Source organism: Oryx dammah, unplaced genomic scaffold, assembly GCF_014754425.2.
Source record: "Oryx dammah isolate SB20612 unplaced genomic scaffold, SCBI_Odam_1.1 HiC_scaffold_12, whole genome shotgun sequence".
Lineage (NCBI taxonomy): Eukaryota > Metazoa > Chordata > Mammalia > Artiodactyla > Bovidae > Oryx > Oryx dammah.
The window spans coordinates 64,967,879-64,985,574 of NW_024070196.1; the positions used below are offsets into that span (position 1 = coordinate 64,967,879).

At 50.6% G+C, this 17,696-nt stretch overlaps 1 protein-coding gene across 4 annotated transcripts in view; it reads left to right on the forward strand.

Moving 5' to 3' along the window:
* Positions 1–17,696, forward strand: part of MYO18B (myosin XVIIIB) — a 236,811-nt gene that overhangs the window by 107,438 nt on the left and 111,677 nt on the right. For all 4 annotated transcript variants that reach the window (XM_040250980.1, XM_040250978.1, XM_040250981.1 and 1 more), the window contains exons 26-29: positions 8,905–9,024; positions 9,308–9,416; positions 13,673–13,797; positions 16,093–16,247. In XM_040250980.1, coding sequence (XP_040106914.1) covers positions 8,905–9,024; positions 9,308–9,416; positions 13,673–13,797; positions 16,093–16,247 — 509 coding nt within the window. The remainder of the gene's footprint in view (positions 1–8,904; positions 9,025–9,307; positions 9,417–13,672; positions 13,798–16,092; positions 16,248–17,696) is intronic.

The following is a 17,696-nucleotide window of genomic DNA, read 5'->3' on the forward strand; positions in this document are numbered from 1 at the left end:
GGCACAGCCACACCCATTCATTTGTGTGCAGTCACGCTACAAAGGCAGAGTTGAGCAGTTTGTGATGGAGACTGTGTGGCCTGCAAAGATTAAAAATGTTTACTATCTGGCTCTTTATAGAAGAAAAGGCCTTTCAGCCAGAGATAGAAGAACCAATTTGGATTGCCCTTAAAAAACAAAGTGCTGAAGAAGAAGAATTGAGTACTGTTGGCTTTTGCTGATGAACCTAATTACAATCCCTGCTAGCCATCAACCAAACCAAGCCGTATTGTCGGCAGTGACACCACCCCAGCCGCGCAAGCACAGGAAGCTCTGGTTTTGCTCTAGACTCAGAGAGTCTGCCACGCTGCCTCAGGACCTTTGCACCAGCTGCCTCTGCCTTTCCTCCAGATCTGCACAGAGATGGGGGCAGCACATGCTTCAGATCTAGCTTCAGACTTTTCAGTCCACAGATGTCTTCCCTGACCACTTACATAATATCACCCCCCGCTTGACCTCCCTCCCCGTCACCTCCCTCTGTTTAATACCTGCGGCACTCCACCATCTGAAAGTGAGCTTGCACGTTTATCTACTTGGGGTCTGTCTCCCTCTGTCGGCCTGGAGACTTTGTGAGGACAGGGACTTTGCCTTGTCTCTGGCTGTATCCAAGGGGTCTGGTCTATCACATGGAAGGTACTCAGATACATCTGATGAAAAGGGGATGAAGAAGGGAATGAATGAGCTCCACCTGAACTTCAGCAGAACCCTGTGACATACCAGGGCTTCCTGGAGAGAGGCAGCTGGGACTAGGGCCAGCCAAGCATTCGCCTAGGGGGCACAATTTAAGGGAGCCCTGAAAACCTCAGAAATCAAGATCGGGAATTCCCTGGCGGTCCACCCTCATGGTCAGGCGAGGGGCGGGGGCTCCTGGAAGGGAGGGTCTCTGGTGCACCAGGAGGAGAGCTGGGCTGGGCTACTGCCCCTCTCGTGGATGGCACTGTGAGGAGAGGGAACGACACCTGAATACCTTACATCCTCCACTGAGGCTCCGAGCGCCAGCACCTGAGCCCTCTCGCTGGAAGTAGCGATGAGTAGAGCGGCAGAAGCAGTCGGAGAGCTGTGGGCTGGTGGGGAATACCGGTGACTTCCCGGCAGAAACTCCTTCCGCCAAGCTGCCATTTTATGCAGTGATCCATCACGAGCTGTCACGTTGGACCTGGGGCTTTGCGATGTGTCAGCTGTTGGGGGAGACTTGGAGAGGAGGAGGTGGTGAGCATTTCTAGCATCTGGAGCTCCAGCTCAGAGGAGCGAGCCAGGCTCCTGAGGCCCGAACTACGCATGCTCATGTCAGCCCCTGCAGAATATCCTGCCTGGGCTCTTTAGTCTTTGTATCATACACAACTGCAAAAAGGAGCATGAAGTCTTGAAAAAATAAGATAAAGATTTAAAGCTAAGAAAATCAGCAAAGGGAACCAAGAATCAAAGAATACACAAAATCAAGGAAAGAGTCAGAATATAGACCTTTACCATTGGCCTTAGACTCACTCTCAATTCATGCCTTTGCCTGTGCTGTTCCTTCTGCCTAGAACCTTCCACCTCACCCTCCTCACCTGGTAAGTGATGGTGCTTCCTCCAAGAAGCCTTCCGTGATGCTCTAAGGGTGGGTGGTGGTTGTTTCATCACTGAGTCAAGTCCAGCTCTTTGCGACCCTGCCAGGCTCCTGTGTCCATGGGATTTCCCAGGCAAGATCATTGGCGTGGGTTGTCATTTCCTTCTCCAGGGGATCTTCCCGACCTGAGGACTGAACCTGTGTCTCCACTTGGCAGGTGGATTCCTTACCAGTGAGCCACCTGGGAAGCCCCCGGGTCCATTGGGCCCCCACTGTAGGCTACTAGTGGCCCTGGGCTTCCCCTCACAGCATCGATCCGTGCCTCCTGATCACCTCCCGCGTCCCAGCTAGACTGGGAGGCCCTGTCCTTGGGAGGCCTCATCACCTCTGCCCCGCCCCCAGTGCAGAACAGACACAGAATGGGTGTGTGGAACTATTAAAAATGGGTTGAAATTTTGACACAGTGCTTCCTAGCAACCAAAGCAAAAAGAAAAACAGGATATTCCGTAAACATGTTGTGTCTGGGTTATCCGCATACACACCCACACACACCCCTGTTGCTTGAGCAAAGAGTAACTTCTCAGGATGTGGAGATAATCAAGATATTAGAGGAGCTTCTCCCACGAAGCCTCGTTAACAGGGCCCTGAGGGCACTCACCTATATTCACACAGTAAATATAGAAGGGGTCTGTAGACACGCTTTTGGCAGTGCCACATTAAACTGCAAGTCAAGGGCGTGATGCCCGCACCACGAAGAGAATTCAGTCAGGAATCAGAGCTGAGCTTCATCCCGGAAGTACATTTAGATGGCTGTTAGGATTTCTTCCTCTTCCTCCCCAACGCCTCCTCCTCGGCGTTTCGTCTTCCTCCTGCTTCTCTTCTTCCTCCTGCCTTTTAAACTCTGTGTAACAGTACAACATACAAAAAAAGTGTACACATCATAAGTGTGCAGCTTAATGGATTTTCACAAAGTGGACGCACCAATGCAACCAGCACCCCGAGCGCTGGTTGACAGTTCACTCTCAGGTTCCCCTGCCTTGTGCCCCTTTCAGCCACTGCCCTCCATTATTAACCACAAATGGGCTCCTGACACTAAAGAATGGTTTTTGCCTTTTTTTCTGAACTTTAGTGAAATTCATTGAATTTGTGCGTTCCTTTGTCCCTGGTTTCTTTGATTTGACATCGCTGGTGACGTTGGTGACTATGGTTCACGGACCCCCTCTGCTCTAGACTAGTCAGTTACATGCAGACACCCGTCCTTACCTCTTCCTCTAAAGGAACATTCGACTGTTTCTATTTTTCAGCTGTAAAGAAGCAGCTTGCTCTGGACCTCCTGACGTGTGTCTTTTGGTGCACAGATCACGCATGGCTGTTAGCACACACTGAGGGATGGACCCACTGGGCTTTAAGTTATTTCTGTGTTCAGGTTTCATAGATGCTGCAGATAGCTCACTACCGTGTTGGTGTCCATTTGTTCCCCGATGGCTGCGGGTGAGCCTTCTGTCTGCTCCACGTCTTCCCAGCACTGGGGATTGTCTGCCTTTTTCATTTAGCGACTGTGGCTGGTGAGCAGTTGTGCCACCTTGATTTTGATTTGTGTCTTTTCACGCGTTTTTGTCTGTTTGGTTATCTTCTCCGACAAAGTGGTCTTTCCAGCCTTGCCTATGGCGTCTCTTGTTGATCTGAAGCAGTTCTTCGTAAGCCGTGGGCGTCTGGTCCATTGTTCAGTGTGGATGACTATATAACTAGTGTGGATCCCTTCCACTCTGTGGCTTGTCTGCACTGATGGAGTAATTTACCGAGTGTTTTCTGAAGCCCTGCGTCTCTCCAGGCCCGACAGAGGGCAAGGAACTCCAGGGCTCCAGAACTCCCACACCTGCATCCGTACAGTAGATGTGCTGTTTGTGCTTTGATTCTGTTTTTATCGATTCTCAGATGAATTATTTTTTCCCTTTGTACTTTGCTGAACCCAGTCAGCAGCCTCTCACACTAGGAACTGGCCGTGCGTCCCTCTCACATGTTCTAAACTGTGCATCTTACAATCAACGGCAGCTCAGATTTGGTGAAATGTAGCATGTTGGGGCCCGAGTAGGATTCTCTTTGGAGAAAGGGCTCTAATTCCTACCTTCCTCCCTGCGAAGCTACTGCTGATTTGTACTGGTTGCTTTTGCACTTGAAAGAGCATCAGAACCAGCCGTGAGTGCCAAGTCCACTCGGTCGTGTCCAGTTCTTTGTGATGCCATGGGCTGCAGCCCGCCAGGCTCCTCTGTCCGTGGGACTTCCTAGGCAGGAATACTGTAATGAGTTGCCATTTCCTCCTCCAGGGCATCTTCCCAACCCAGGGATCAAAACCGCATCTCTTATGTCTCCTGCATTGGCAGGCAGGTTCTTTACCACTAGCACCATGTGGGACGCCCTCAGAATCACCCAGAGGGGCCGTTACCCCTGTAGCTTTCCTGGCTCCATCTCTCACGGTTGGGCCCGGGAGGGGATCTTGGGGATTGGGGTCCCTCCGCACTTCTCCAGCAAGCCTCGAGGTGACCCTGGTGCAGAGGGTCAGGCTACGTTAGGGTAGTGGGGTTCTCCTCCTCGAACGTGTGTCAGAATCCCCAAGAGGATGGGTTAGGGTGTGAATCGTCTGATCCCAGCCTTCAGGATTCTGAGTCGGTGGCTTGGCATGGCCCTGGAGCTTTTGTAGTTCTAGTAAGTTCTCAAGTGATGCTGAACCTGCTCATTCAGGGCCTGCACTTTGAGAAACGTCAAGTTACAGAATAGGTACGAACTGTCTCCTTCTACTCGGTTCTTCTATCTTGGAAGGGAGCTTCTGTTGACAGTTGGGGAGCAGGCGCTCCTTCAGAGCTGTGCATCAGGCAGCCCCCAGCACCCTTCTCAGTGTCTGCACCCCACCCCTCGTCTCGGCGGGGAAACAGCCACAGAAACGTGGCTGGAACGTGGTGTGCCTCATCAGCGAGAATGCCGTTTGACGAGCTTTATTAAAAAGACAACATTACTGCAAAATGATTTAAGTGCTTCATTTGCAAAGGAGCCGAAGAGGAGATGAGGAGCCTCTGAGACGCCAGCTATAAATATTCTTCAAGCATGCAGGATCGGCCTGCATGCCCAGTGGGGTTTGTATTTTTACAGGGAAGCAGCTCGACTAGGTGGGAGCACCCGGGAGGCTGCAGGAGCACAAGGCAGTGCCTGAGAGCGGGGTCGTGTCTTCTCTCTGGAATATGTACAGGACCTCATTTATGGCCAAGGACTGAGGCCCATGTGCACACCTGTCTGGCCTCATTAGTCCAGGAAGTCTCACTTCTGGGTGAAGAATCGCTGAGGGAAGCAACGGGGCACAGCGGGGACTGGAGATCTAGGGCAGACGTGCATTAGTGGAGCCCTGAGAGAGGTGGCTCCCGATGGCCGTGACTGTCCACCAGCAGGGTGGGCAAGGGACGTGACTCATTTGACTCGGGGGTCAGATGGCCCCCGAGCCTTGACCTCGTCCCAGGCCTCCTGGCACCGGTTCCATGCTCTAATGCAGCACCAGGCCTCTGTGGGGACGAGATGTTGGAGCCCCCTCGTCCCGGGGGAATAAAACAGCCTGGCTTCCTCCCTGACTCGGGATGTTTAGGGTCTCTTGAGTCTTCACCAGGGGCCCTGGGGGAGGGCGGCCTCCTAGCAGAGAGCGGCTGCAGAGGCTCTGTGGACGCCGGGCGGGCGCGTTCAAGAATGACCACAGCGGGGTGAGCCCAGGCCCCGCAGAGGAAGGCACGGCAGGGAAGTCTTGACCGCGCCTCTACTCCCTCAGAGGAGAAGAGGAGCCGTTGTCTTCTCTCTGCCTTTTTTCTCTGCTGGTTCATTTTCTGTTTCCGTCACTCAGGTTGATGGGGATGGGAGCGTTCTTTCCTGTAGGGGTCCACAAGGCTCCCTTCGGCTGCAGTCCGGGTCTTACCTGGCCACTGACCTGCACTCGCTGGCCGTTCCCTGTCACCTCCCTGAGCCACATGTCCTGGTCTGTTCCAGAACGACCACCCCCAGGGGCCCGGGGGCAAGGGGTCAAGCTGGACGGGGGATGCCGGACAAGGAACAGCATCTGGACAGAGGTCCAGCCAGGACCCCGAGTCGGGCTGCCTGGGCGGGACTGCCTCCGAGACCAATCAGCTCTGATCTGAGCAACTCATCCCACCTCTCATAGCCGCCGACTCGTTCTGTGTGAGTGAGTGACAGAAATATACCCTCCTGGTGAGGCTTCTGTGCCCAGGACTCACGTGTCTGTTCACAGCGGTGGATGAGTGTGAGCTGTTTCTCATTCTAGGGCTTGAACAGGTCCTTTTGCTTGGGAAAAGCACAGGGAGAGAGCGGAAAGGGCACTGCTGGCTCTCTTCGGGACAGGTGATTTGGGGTCCAGGAGTCCTCAAGTTTAAGAGCCAAGGGCACGGTTGGGCCAAAACATGGGAGCTCCACACGTGGTTTTCTTCCCTCCCCAACAGCAGAGTCTTCGAAGGCAGGTCTGGCAGGCAGTAAGTGCTTGCATTGTGCAGGGCAGGTGACCGTGACAGCCCAGGGGACCCTGTGTGCTCAGCAGTTAAGGTCCTTCACATCCCTGCAACCCACTGTTCCCTCGCAGTGTGGTGTCTGTGTGCAGGATGTGTGGGATGTTCTTTCTGTTTGACTCTGCAAAATGTACAGCAGATTCATTCATTTCTGTCTCCCTCTCTCTGGCAGACCCTTGGAGTCATTGTCCCTGAGTAGAAAGAGGGTTTCTGATGATTCAGCCAAGCAGTGGATCCAGGGAGGATTCCAGAATAATTCCTGGTTAATTGGTCCTAGTGTGGTCTGCACAAGGCCCTTCTGCCTTTGCAACCCGGCTCTCCCTCATTAAACTGGCCTTCATTTTGCACCCACCTGCTAGCTCTGGGTGTGGTGCCCACCCCTCAGCTCAAGCACAGAGCCTCTGGACCCCAAAATATGTGAAAGAAGAGGGCTTTGTGAGGATGGGGATGGTCAGAGGGCTACTGTCTGTGAGAAAAGCAGCTATTGCTTCCCCAGTTTGGAAAGACGAATTGTCCTTTGAGCTCCAGACTTGGGGTCTGTGGAATTCAAAATTAATGCATTAAATTAATTCTGTGCTCTCTTTGCTCAGGCCGATTAGCACAAATTGAATTTCATACTAAATGGTTAAGGCAAAGAGAATACTCTCCTGGTGTTTGGTATCTGTGCTGATGACAGCGATGGAGGCTGTGTAGGGGTGTGATCGGGGGTGTTCCTGGAGTACACTGGCCTGTAGTTGGCGCCCACTGCAAGTGATTGCTTTTCCAACTTGAATGCCTTTATGCACCCCAGTGGCTCAGATGGTAAAGAATCTACCTGCAATGGATTGACCTGGGTTCGATTCCTGGGTCAGGAAGATCCTGAATGGATCTGGCAACCCATTCCAGTATTCTTGCCTGTAGAGTCCCAGTATTCTTGTTTATAAAAACTCTTGAGAGTCCCTTGGACTGCAAGATCAAACCAGTCACTATCCTAAAGGAAATCAGTCCTGAATATTTATTAGAAGGAATGATGCTGAAGCTGAAACTCTAATACTTTGGCCACCTGATGCAAAGAACTGACTCACTGGAAAACACCCTGATGCTGGGAAAGATTAAAGGCAGGAGAAGGGGATGACAGAGGATGAGATGGTTGGATGGCATCACCGACTCAATGGACATGGGTTTGAGCAAGCTCCAGGAGATGGTGATGGACAGGGAAGCCTGGCGTGCTAGAGTCCATTAGGTCGCAAAGAGACGGACAGGACTGAGCAACTGAACTGAACTAAAGTCCCAGGGACAGAGGGGTCTCGCAGACTGCAGTCCATGGGGTTGCAAAGAGTTGAACACCATTGAGTGACTTCCACTTTACTTTAAGCCTGACCCACCTAGAGCCAAGTGAGGCTAAACTTAGGAGGTGAGCCTAGCTCCCCTGGAGTGTATTGGAATTCAGACCCTGGGGCGGCCAGGAGGACGGGAGACGTCGCCTGACTCAGCGTTTTGTAGCTCAGGCGGCTGCAGCCCCCGGGAGGAGGTGGTGCGTCCAAGGCCCTGCGCGTTGCCTCGTGCCTTGTTTGTTTCTTTTCCTTCCCTCCCTCTGGACTTGAGCCGCTGCCTCGCACCAGCAGAGCCCCAGTTTCTGGAGGACTCTGCTGGGCAGCAGCATTTCTGTCCTCCTTGGCCATGAACTGTCCGCTTGTATGTTTCTCTTCTCACTCACCTTGGCATATCCTTGAACACGGAAGGCTGTATTATGAAACACTAAGACCACAAAAGCACTGACTCACCTGGTGTTTCCCATTTATTTTGGGGGAAAAAAGCCAATGCAAGTGGGAATTCATTTAAAAAATAAACATTTTAATTTTTAACTTAAAACGTGTCTGCCTCAACTCACTGAGGTGGGACCAAAAACTCAAGATCTACTTCTTTTTTAAACCACACCCCTCACACACAACTACATGATTTCCAGTTTCGATTTCTTTAAAGCAGAGCAAATGGCAAAGGAATTCGAAGGCAGGAGGCTACACTTGGAGTTTTTCCTTTTTAGTTTTTGCACCTACACCTATATGACAGAATTTTATGTGTTCATTCCCTCCAAAGCATTCAGCCTAGTTTTCCTGGAAACTCTTGGCCCGGTCACATCTTACGGGTTTGTGTAATAGCTAATAAAATAGGTAATTGCGTAAGAGCATGTGAGGCATAAACAGGCTGTGAGCACACACTGTGTGACAGCGTGGCTGCAACCTGGTAGAGGCAGCGGGCCCCGCCTGGTAGAGGCAGCGGGCCCCGGGGAGCCATCGAGAGGCTTCCTGGCCGAGAGCGCCCAGGGCGGGCGGGCATCTGTGAGTGTGCGTCTTACCAAGGAAGCCTGTTTGGCCAAGTGAAATGACTTCCTGAAGGGTGGCTAAGGAGAGTTTCTAGTAGAATAATTGTTAACTGAGCATTTACTGTGTGCTTGGCACCGTGCTAAGCTCTGTGTGGATTATCTCACTTAATTCTCTAAACAATTCTATCCACTGTCCCCTTCCTTCCTAAAGTGGAGAAAACCGAGCATTGGAGAGGCATCCTGTGTGGCTGAGAGTCACACAGAGAGTGACTGCTGGGCCAGGAATTCTAACTCACTAGGACCATAACATCCCGACGCCCGTGCTCTTAACCACCTTATTACGCTGCAGGGTTGCCTTGCGATAAGACCTAGTATCAGTGCAAGGATGGGCCCATTGAGCGTGCGCGGGAGGAGAAGGGTTGGCAGCCCCAGCGAGTAACCCTGCCTTAACCCTCCCCCTCCAGATCGCTGAGCTGACCACAGAGCTGGCCGATGAGCGCTTCAAAGGGGATGTGGCCTGCCAGGTGCTGGAGAGTGAGCGGGCAGAGCGGCTGCGGGCCTCCCGGGAGGTTCAGGAGCTAAAGGCGAGTGGTCGGGAGCACTGGGGATGCGAGTGCTCGAGAAGAGTGGCTGGGAGGGTCGGGCCTGTCCTGCTCTGCTCATATCTGGGGTGCACAGGCTCACTGACTCCCATGCTGGGAGTCCTGGAGGACATCCGAGTCTTCCTAAGTCTTGGCCTTGGAGGTGTCCTGGGTGAAGATTGTGGGGGTAGGGGTGGGGATAAGGGCCAGTCCTGGTTTGAAAGCACCTTGGGTGAGATGGCCACTGTCTTAGCTCCAGTTTGAAACCTCGAGGCCTCTCTTCCAGAGCAAGTATGAGCAAGTCCAGAAGAATCTGGGAGAAGTGGAGAAGCGGTTGGAGGAAGCCCAGCAGAAAATTCAGTTGAGTGATTTGGAAAGGAGTCACACTGGGGGAGGTGAGTCCTTGGGAACCATGGGGTCAGACACTGGTGGGAAAGCTCTCCTTTTCTCATTCATTCATTCACTCACACGTACGGAGCACTTACAGTACTCTAGGTGCTGCATTAGGGGCTGAGATGTTGGCAGAGAAAATGGGAACAGATCTTGCCTTCTTAGGGTGTACAGTTCAGTGCAAGAGGCAGGCATTAAACAGGTAACCCAACCGTATCTAAGGTAATAAATTACCAATGTGACAGGTGCTGTTTATTAATAATACAAAGAATGATTTAAAAAATAGTGGTTCTATAGATGGGCAGTTCAGTCCAGTTGTGTCCAACTCTTTGAGACTCCATGGACTGCAGCACGTCAAGCTTCCCTGCCCTTCACCATCTCCTGGAGCTTGTTTCAAACTCATGTTCATCGAGTTGGTGATGCCGTCCAACTGTCTCATCCTGTGGCATCCCCTGTAGATGGGCAAGGCACCCCTATTAAGAATCTTTTTTATATGAGTAATTTTAGTATAAGTTTTGGGGCTTCCCTGATAGCTCAAATGGTAAAGAATCTGCCTGCAATGTAGGACACCTGGGTTCAATCCTTGGGTTAGGAAGGTTCCCTGGAGAAGGGAAAGCTACCAACTCCAGTATTCTGGCCTGGAGAATTCCATGGACTGTATAGTCCATGGGGTTGCAAAGAGTTGGACATGACTGAGCGACTTTCACTTTCATAATATAAATTTTTATTTAATTCCAGTGAGCCAGGGTCATTGGAAGAGATCCTGATGCTGAGAAAGATTGTAAGCAGGAGGAGAAGGGGGCAACAGAGGTTGAGATGGTGGGGTGGCATCCTCGACTCAATGGACATGAGTTTGAGCGAACTCCGGGAGATGCTGAAGGACAGGGAAGCCTGGTGTGCTGCAGTCCATGGAGTTGCAGAGAGTCAGACACGACTGAACGAGTAAACAACAGTATAAGCTTTGAGGAACTCAGTTCAATGGTTAGGAAGTGAAAGCTATAAAATCACATTTCTGGATTTGAATCTAGACTCTATTACTTTGGCCAAAGAAATTATCGCGCCTTGGTTTCCTCATCTTTCAAATGGCTGTAGACAGAGATGATGAATGGAAGGTGTTTAGCCACGTGCATGGTGCAGAATGCTGAATAGTTGTTGCTCACTTTATTATTATTTCTAGTAGCACTAATAGTGGGATCCTTACTCCTGCTCATCACCCGCAGAGCAGGGACTACTCCTGGCCCTATCTGAAAGTGATGTCAGGCACTTGGTTAGCAGTCAGAGTGAATTGCCCAGTGAAAGATGTGTTCAGCGGAGCCAGGGATTCCTGGTGGTGCCCATCTTGGTCTCCTGGAGACACATCTCACGGCTGGATGGGCAGGAGGCATCCCTGTCATCTCCTCTCCCCAGTCGAAACAAGTCAGCTGAGGAGGCTTCCTGGTGTGTCTGTCAGCCTTTATGAAACATAGTTATCGTTCCTCTAGTGCCTCCAGAGAATCGATGCCCTAGAAACGTCAGGGACACTTGAAGGGGCCGAGGTCAGGAGGTGGTGGAGGAGGGAAAGGCATATTGGCTTCCTACTCCACTCCTGGCATCCTCTCATCCCGGCTACCCGCAGGGCAGGCATTTGCCAGGAAGGTTCATCCTGAGGAGTCTGAGATTCTCAGGTACCCGAGCCCCAGCAAGGTGGGGCCTGCTCAGGGAGAAGGGCACCTGTTTGCCCAGAACCGGCACAGGTTCCCCAGAAGAACATCAGCCCCGGTTCCATCCTGATGGTGATTTATGTTTGAACGATGCTCCCCAGCCATTTGTCTTCCTGTGCAGATACGGGAGTCGGCCGAGGGGGAAATGCGCTGAGCTCAGGAGCACATTAGTCACAGTGCTGCACAGGCTTTCAGCTCAGAATGCTTATTCCAGGAAGCCAATCCACAAGTATTTTGTTTTTGATTATGAAAGTAGTACCTACTCATTATAGAAGATGTCTATGACATAGTAAAGTTGAAAGAAGCAATAAAACACTTTAATTACACCACTGCAATGCTGCCATAACCTCCCCTATGGATCAAGCTGGGGTAGAAATTATTGAAAATATATATGTTTTCTCACTATGCCTGGTGAAATCTTTAAAAAGAACCTCTCATGGAATGTATTCAGCACTGAGCTGGACTTTGGGGCAAGGGTTGTAGAAGAATTTTAGTTGGGCCTTGCTGTCCAGAAACTTGCAATGTCAGTGGGAGGCCAGGGAGGCCCAGGAAAATGGTACTTGAAAATGAAGGGCTCACTGACACGTATGTGAAGAATGGCGCCCATGGGGAGGAGGCTGGAGGCGGCACTTGGCCTGGGGCAGTGGAGCACGTCCTCAGCTATCTGTGGCGCCCGCTCACGCCCCTCTCTGGAGCACACAGCACACAGGCCACCCCAGAAATCCTTTCTGCTGCCCTTTCCTTTTTGAAGCTGTGCCATTTGCCACTTGAGATTTTTTTTTTTCCCTGATGGAGAGATAGGATTCTTTTCCTACCATGATATTATTTACCCTGATGGAAATTTGAAGAAGCTTTAACTTTTTACAATCATATCATCCTTTTGTTTGGGTTAGTTATGTGAGAATCACCCCCGACAAGACCTCAGTCCTGCCATCCATCTGTCCATCCGTCCATTCACTCACCCAGCCACCTCTGAAGTGAAAGTTACAGAGCATTTATGATATGCTAGGCATTATAGTTGGAGAAGGCAATGGCACCCCACTCCAGTACTCTTGCCTGGAAAATCCCATGAATGGAGGAGCCTGGTAGGCTGTAGTCCATGGGGTCGAGAATAGTCAGACACAACTGAGCGACTTCCCTTTCACTTTTCACTTTCCTGCATTGGAGAAGGAAATGGCAACCCACTCCAGTGTTCTTGCCTGGAGAATCCCAGGGACGGGGGAGCCTGGTGGGCTGCTGTCTATGGGGTCACACAGAGTCGGACACGACTGAAGTGACTTAGCAGCAGCAGCAGGCATTATAGTAAGTCCTGTGGATATGAATACGGTCGTGAACAAAACAGAAGTTTGCTTCCCTCATGAGTTTGAGTCCTCTTCTGAACTTCCTTAAGTTTCTTTATGAGAGTCCTGGTCATGCTTTGTTCAAGCTCACTTTACATGTTTGTCTCCACAAGTGAATTCTTCTGGAAGATAGAATGGTTTCTTATTCATTTCGTGATCTCTTGTGCCTGGTATGGAGTAGTGTGAGTATTTGGTTGGATGGAAGGTAGATGGAACAATGGATGATGGATGGATGGATGGATGGATGGATGGATGGATGGATGGATAGATGATGGATAGGTGGATGGATGGATGGATGATGGGTGGGTGATGGATTGATGGATGTTGGGTAGATGAATGGATGATGGATGGATGATAGGTGAGTGGATGGATGGGTGGATGGGTGATGGATGGTGGCTGGATGATGGAAAGATGGATGTTGGGAGGATGGATGGATGGATGGGTGATATTTGGATGGATGATGGATGGATGGTCTCTATCTTACACTGTCCATTTGTACAATGTTTTCCACATCTCTATTACCTTAAATGACGTTACTCTTTTATTCAATCAGAAAATAAGCTATCACAACCTCGTGTAGCCCGTTCTATTCATCGAGTTTTCATCACCAATAAATGACTTTTTTTTGGAGAATTTTACCAAATCAAGGGATTGTTTAGTTATTCCATAGAGACATGTTGCAACCAGTGTCTCTATTGCTCTTTGCATAGTAGACACTTTAATTATTGTTCACTGATTTATTTGTTAATTAATTCAATCATCACTGATGATGTACTCTGTCACCCAGTGTGAATGGCCAGGAGATTGGCCAGCTGGTAAACTTGTTTTACCACACGGGAAACTTCCATGTGTAGGGGACTCTTCCAGAGGGTGTAGAGAAACCACAAATGTATAAAACAGCTCCTCTACCCTCAAAAATTATGGAATTTCCATAGGGGAAAGGTATGTGCACACATGTAGAGAAACTGAGCCCTGTAAATGAGCAAGCTTAAAACAGTGAGTGGTCAGTAATGTTCAACACCTGGATGTAGTCAGGGAAGGCTGCCTGGAGAAAGTGGTGTTTTTAAGCTTGGACTTAATGTGGGATTTCCAGATCCTAAGCCTAGGGTCGAACCTTGGGAATTCTGTTAACACTGTGAAATTGTGCACAAAGGGCTAAGGATGGGAGGGAACCGCCCTGTTCACCGAGTTTCCTAACGTCCCTCTGACTCTCTTAAACAGCGGACGAGTGGCAGATGCGCCTCGACTGTGCTCAGATGGAGAACGAGTTCCTCAGGAAGCGCCTCCAGCAGTCGGAGGAGAGGCTGGAGTCGGAGCTGGCATCTAGGAATGAGCTGGAGCGGAAGGTAAGGGGGGAAGATAGTCTGGGTCATCAGGGTCGCAGAAATAGGGCAGGTCTCGCCTCCCGCATCCCGGTGCTGCCCGAACCCGGAAAGGGAGGGCAGGCATCACCTGTTCCGTGTGCGTCCACCTCCGCTGGCGCCACACGTGGAGGTCGCTGTGGCGTGCGGGCAGCAGCTCTCCTCTTTGTCACAGTGTCTGTTAAGGTCTTTAGCCTGTTTTTACATTGAGTTGTTTGTTTTCTGATTTTCTGGTATATTTTGGATAAGTTCTTTATCAGGTATGTCTTTTGCAGATGTTTTCTTCCTGTCTGTGGTTTTTCATTTTCTTGAACGTGTCCTTTGCAGAGTAGAAATGTTTAGTTTTAATAAAATCCAGCAAATTTCTCTTTTTCATGGGTCATGCCTCTGGTGTTGGAGAAGGCAATGGCACCCCACTCCAGTACTCTTGCCTGGCAAATCCCATGGGCGGAGGACCCTGCTAGGCTGCAGTTCGTGGGGTCGCTAAGAGTCGGACACGACTGAGCGACTTCACTTTCACTTTTCACTTTCATGCATTGGAGAAGGAAATGGCAACCCACTCCAGCGTTCTTGCCTGGAGAATCCCAGGACAGGGGAGCCTGATGGGCTGCCGTCTCTGGACTTGCACAGAGTCGGACATGACTGAAGCGACGCAGCAGCAGCCTCTGCTGTTATATCTAAAAAGTCATTGCCAAATCCAAGGTCATCAAGGTTTTCTACTATGTTATCTTCCAGGAGCTGTATAGTTTTGCATTTTATATTTACATCTATGATCCATTTTGAGTTAATTTTTGTGTGAAATCTGTGTCTAGATTTTTCTTTTTGCTTGTGAATGACCAGTTGTTTCAGCACCATTTGTCAAAAAGCCTCCATCCACTGTATAGCATTTGCCCCTTTGTAAAAGATCAACCAACAATATTTCTGTGGGTCTGTTTCTGGACTCTATTCTGTTCCATTGCACTGGTTTTCCCCACCCCCCCCTTCAAGAAAGGCTTATTCTTTCTCACCTTTGGGTCTTTGCATGTGCTCTTTCCTTTTCCTAGAACACTCTTTCTCTTCCCTACCTAGATATCTCCGACAAACTTTACATTCTTAGCTTAAATATCCTTCCCCCCAGAAAGTCTTCCCTGACACAGATTGGGGAGATTGCCCCTGATTTATTTCCCCAGATATGAGCCTCATTGTGCTGTATTGTTATTATCTGCTTACTTCTTGGTGTCCCTCAGTAGATGTAAGCACCATAAACGTTGAGGTCATATTTCCTGTCCCGTTATTATTTATGTATCTCCTCACTGTGAGCAGAGAGTATCATGAAATCATCCCGCAGAAGTGGGCCAGGGTGAGATCTCATGGGATTTTATAAACAGCAGAAGTGAGGCTCCCTGGCGATGGTTTTAGCGGTCACTTTCAAGGTGGACGTTGTATCGTGATCCTCAGGAGACATCCAGGCTGTAGATAACCAGCCAAGGGACAGCCGCCTGGGAACAGCCCAGTTCTTTCACAACAAATTATCAAGTTGGGTCAGCCTCCCCAAGGAAGGAGGGATATTCATGCTACATTAAAAAGTAATAAAACGGCAACCTTTTTCTGAACAGCGGAATATAAGAAAACATCCCATTTGCCTTCAAATACTGAATTTAGAATTACAGGCTTCATTAACTCGGCATTTTGCTTATTTAAAGCAATTCTTTAATGAGCCCATTTCTTCAAAGCGAGTGTGCCAAGTCGCGCTCTCTCCCAGATCTAAACTAGGACATTTGGGAGGGTGTTTCCTGGAGGAAGACGCAAGAGCCGTGGCTTTTCTGTTTGTCTGCAGCCGCGTGCGTTCCTGTGTGAGTCAGTCCATCTAAAGTGCTGTTAAGAGCCTGTCCTGTGGGTCTCCTGGTCAGAATTTCTCTGAACTGTTCTGGCTGCTTCTCAGCTAGTCCACACACATCTCCCAGATGAGGCAGCCAGCGGGGGTATCAATTATACATAGTCCTCCAGGGGCTGTCGAGTTGGGCAGGGCATGTTCAGAATCTGCTGGCCAGAGGGGTACTGAGGAGAATTAAAAACCCTCAGAGAATGACAGACACTGCCCCCCCATATGACCCCCGAACAAGCTCAGAGAAATACCCTACACTGATGCAGGTGGCAAGTGGCCAGGACCGGGTCTCTCCGGCCTCGAACCTGATCTCTTCCTGTTAGACTCACACTGGGAGCAGCAGCTGCTTCAGCTGGGAAGTAGGGGGCCCGCTCAGTGCTGATGGGGTGGGCTGATTCCTTCTGCCCCTCCCACAGCTCGGGGAGCTGCAGAGGGCCTATGAGGGAGCCCAGAGGACAGCCCAGCAGTTCAAGAGGAAGTGCCACCTTCTGACCTGTGACCTGGAGGACACACGCTTCCTGCTGGAGAGCCAGCAGAGTCGAAACCACGACTTGGAGAAGAAGCAGAAGAAGTGAGTCGTGACCTGGGCGCTAGGGTGGGCTGCCTGGGTGCTGGGGTCTGCGGATTCTCCTCTGAAACCCCGTCACTCCAGTCAGGGCTCTTCATCCCTGGAGCTCAGCCTCCTGGTTCTGCCCTCTCTCGCCCCATCCCTCCCCACGCGTTGCTGTGTGGTTCTCCCAAGAATCCAGCAAGAAGTCATTCTTCTCTGTTATCCAGTCTCAGCTCTATTGCCAGCCGCCCACGTAAGCTTGGCAGGCTTTCTTGGCCTCTCTGGGCCTCAGCATCCCCACTAAGAGTGAAGGCTTTGTTGTGGAGGCAGAGTCAGCCTAACCTGGTGGGTAGGGGTCCAGGGCTGGTTCAAGTCCCAGCTGTGCCTCTTTCTGGTCGTGTGACCTTGGGCAAGTCCTTCAGCCCTTCTCCCCTGAGGGGCAGAAGGAATCAGCCCACCCCGTCAGCACTGAGCGGGCCCCCTACTCCCCTCAGGTGGAGCGCCCTCTTGTGGTGGAACTGGATGATGCAGCTGGCAGATCCCGCCCAGGGCTAGGGGCTGGTTCCCATCCCCACTGGGGAAAACGCGGAGACAGCCAAAAACTTGAGTCACTGCCCTTTCCATTTAAAGTTTAGACTCTCAGCTCACATGAGCAGTTCTGGCGGAATCTGGGCTCTGTGCATGAATAAGACGCCAGTCTTGAATCTGCACACTGGTTTCGGCACTTGCTTTCCTCGTCTAGGAGCCTAGACTGGCGCTCAGGTCTCTCTCACAAGCCTCCGTACGTGGAACCTCATATCCTGGGATGCCTTCATCCCTGGACTCCTTGGCTGTGTCTGAAGCTCTTCAGCTCACCTGGTGAGGGTAAAGGTGTGCAGGGGCCCTGTTCTGAGCCAGACAAGCCCTACTGGAGCCTTCTTAGGAGGCGAATAGATGAAACACCTTCTTTTAGAAGGTCCCAGTTGAAAATACAGAAAAACCTTGCTCTGTGCCAGGACATGATTTTTGCCAAGAACGCCTTTTTTCCAAGAGGTAGCAGCCGAATTACATTTCCATGGGAGTGATACTGGTTTTGAATTTGATCTGCATTAAATATTGTTTCTCTCATTTATCTTTGAGCTTTCCCGAACTGGCTTCTTCATTAAAAAAAAGAAAAGTTCTTTGGGGAGTTATTAGAATGCCTCCCCAGATGAGAGAAGTTTGTTTTTTTCTGGCTGATAGCTGACTCTTTCCTTTTCCACCTTCCCATCCATGCTCTAGCTACACCTTGTCCTTGCAGCAGGGAAAATGGCTTCGTCCCACCTTGCTCGTTTGCTGTGTGACCTTGTCAGATAGCACTGCCTCCGTGAGCCAGATGGTGACTGATGTTTCAGAGCTGTCCTCGAAGTTAAGCAGACCCACCTGGTGCTAAAGACTGGCTCCAACAGATGCCATCAGTTAATCGAGAGAGAGAATTCCATCATCCCGGAG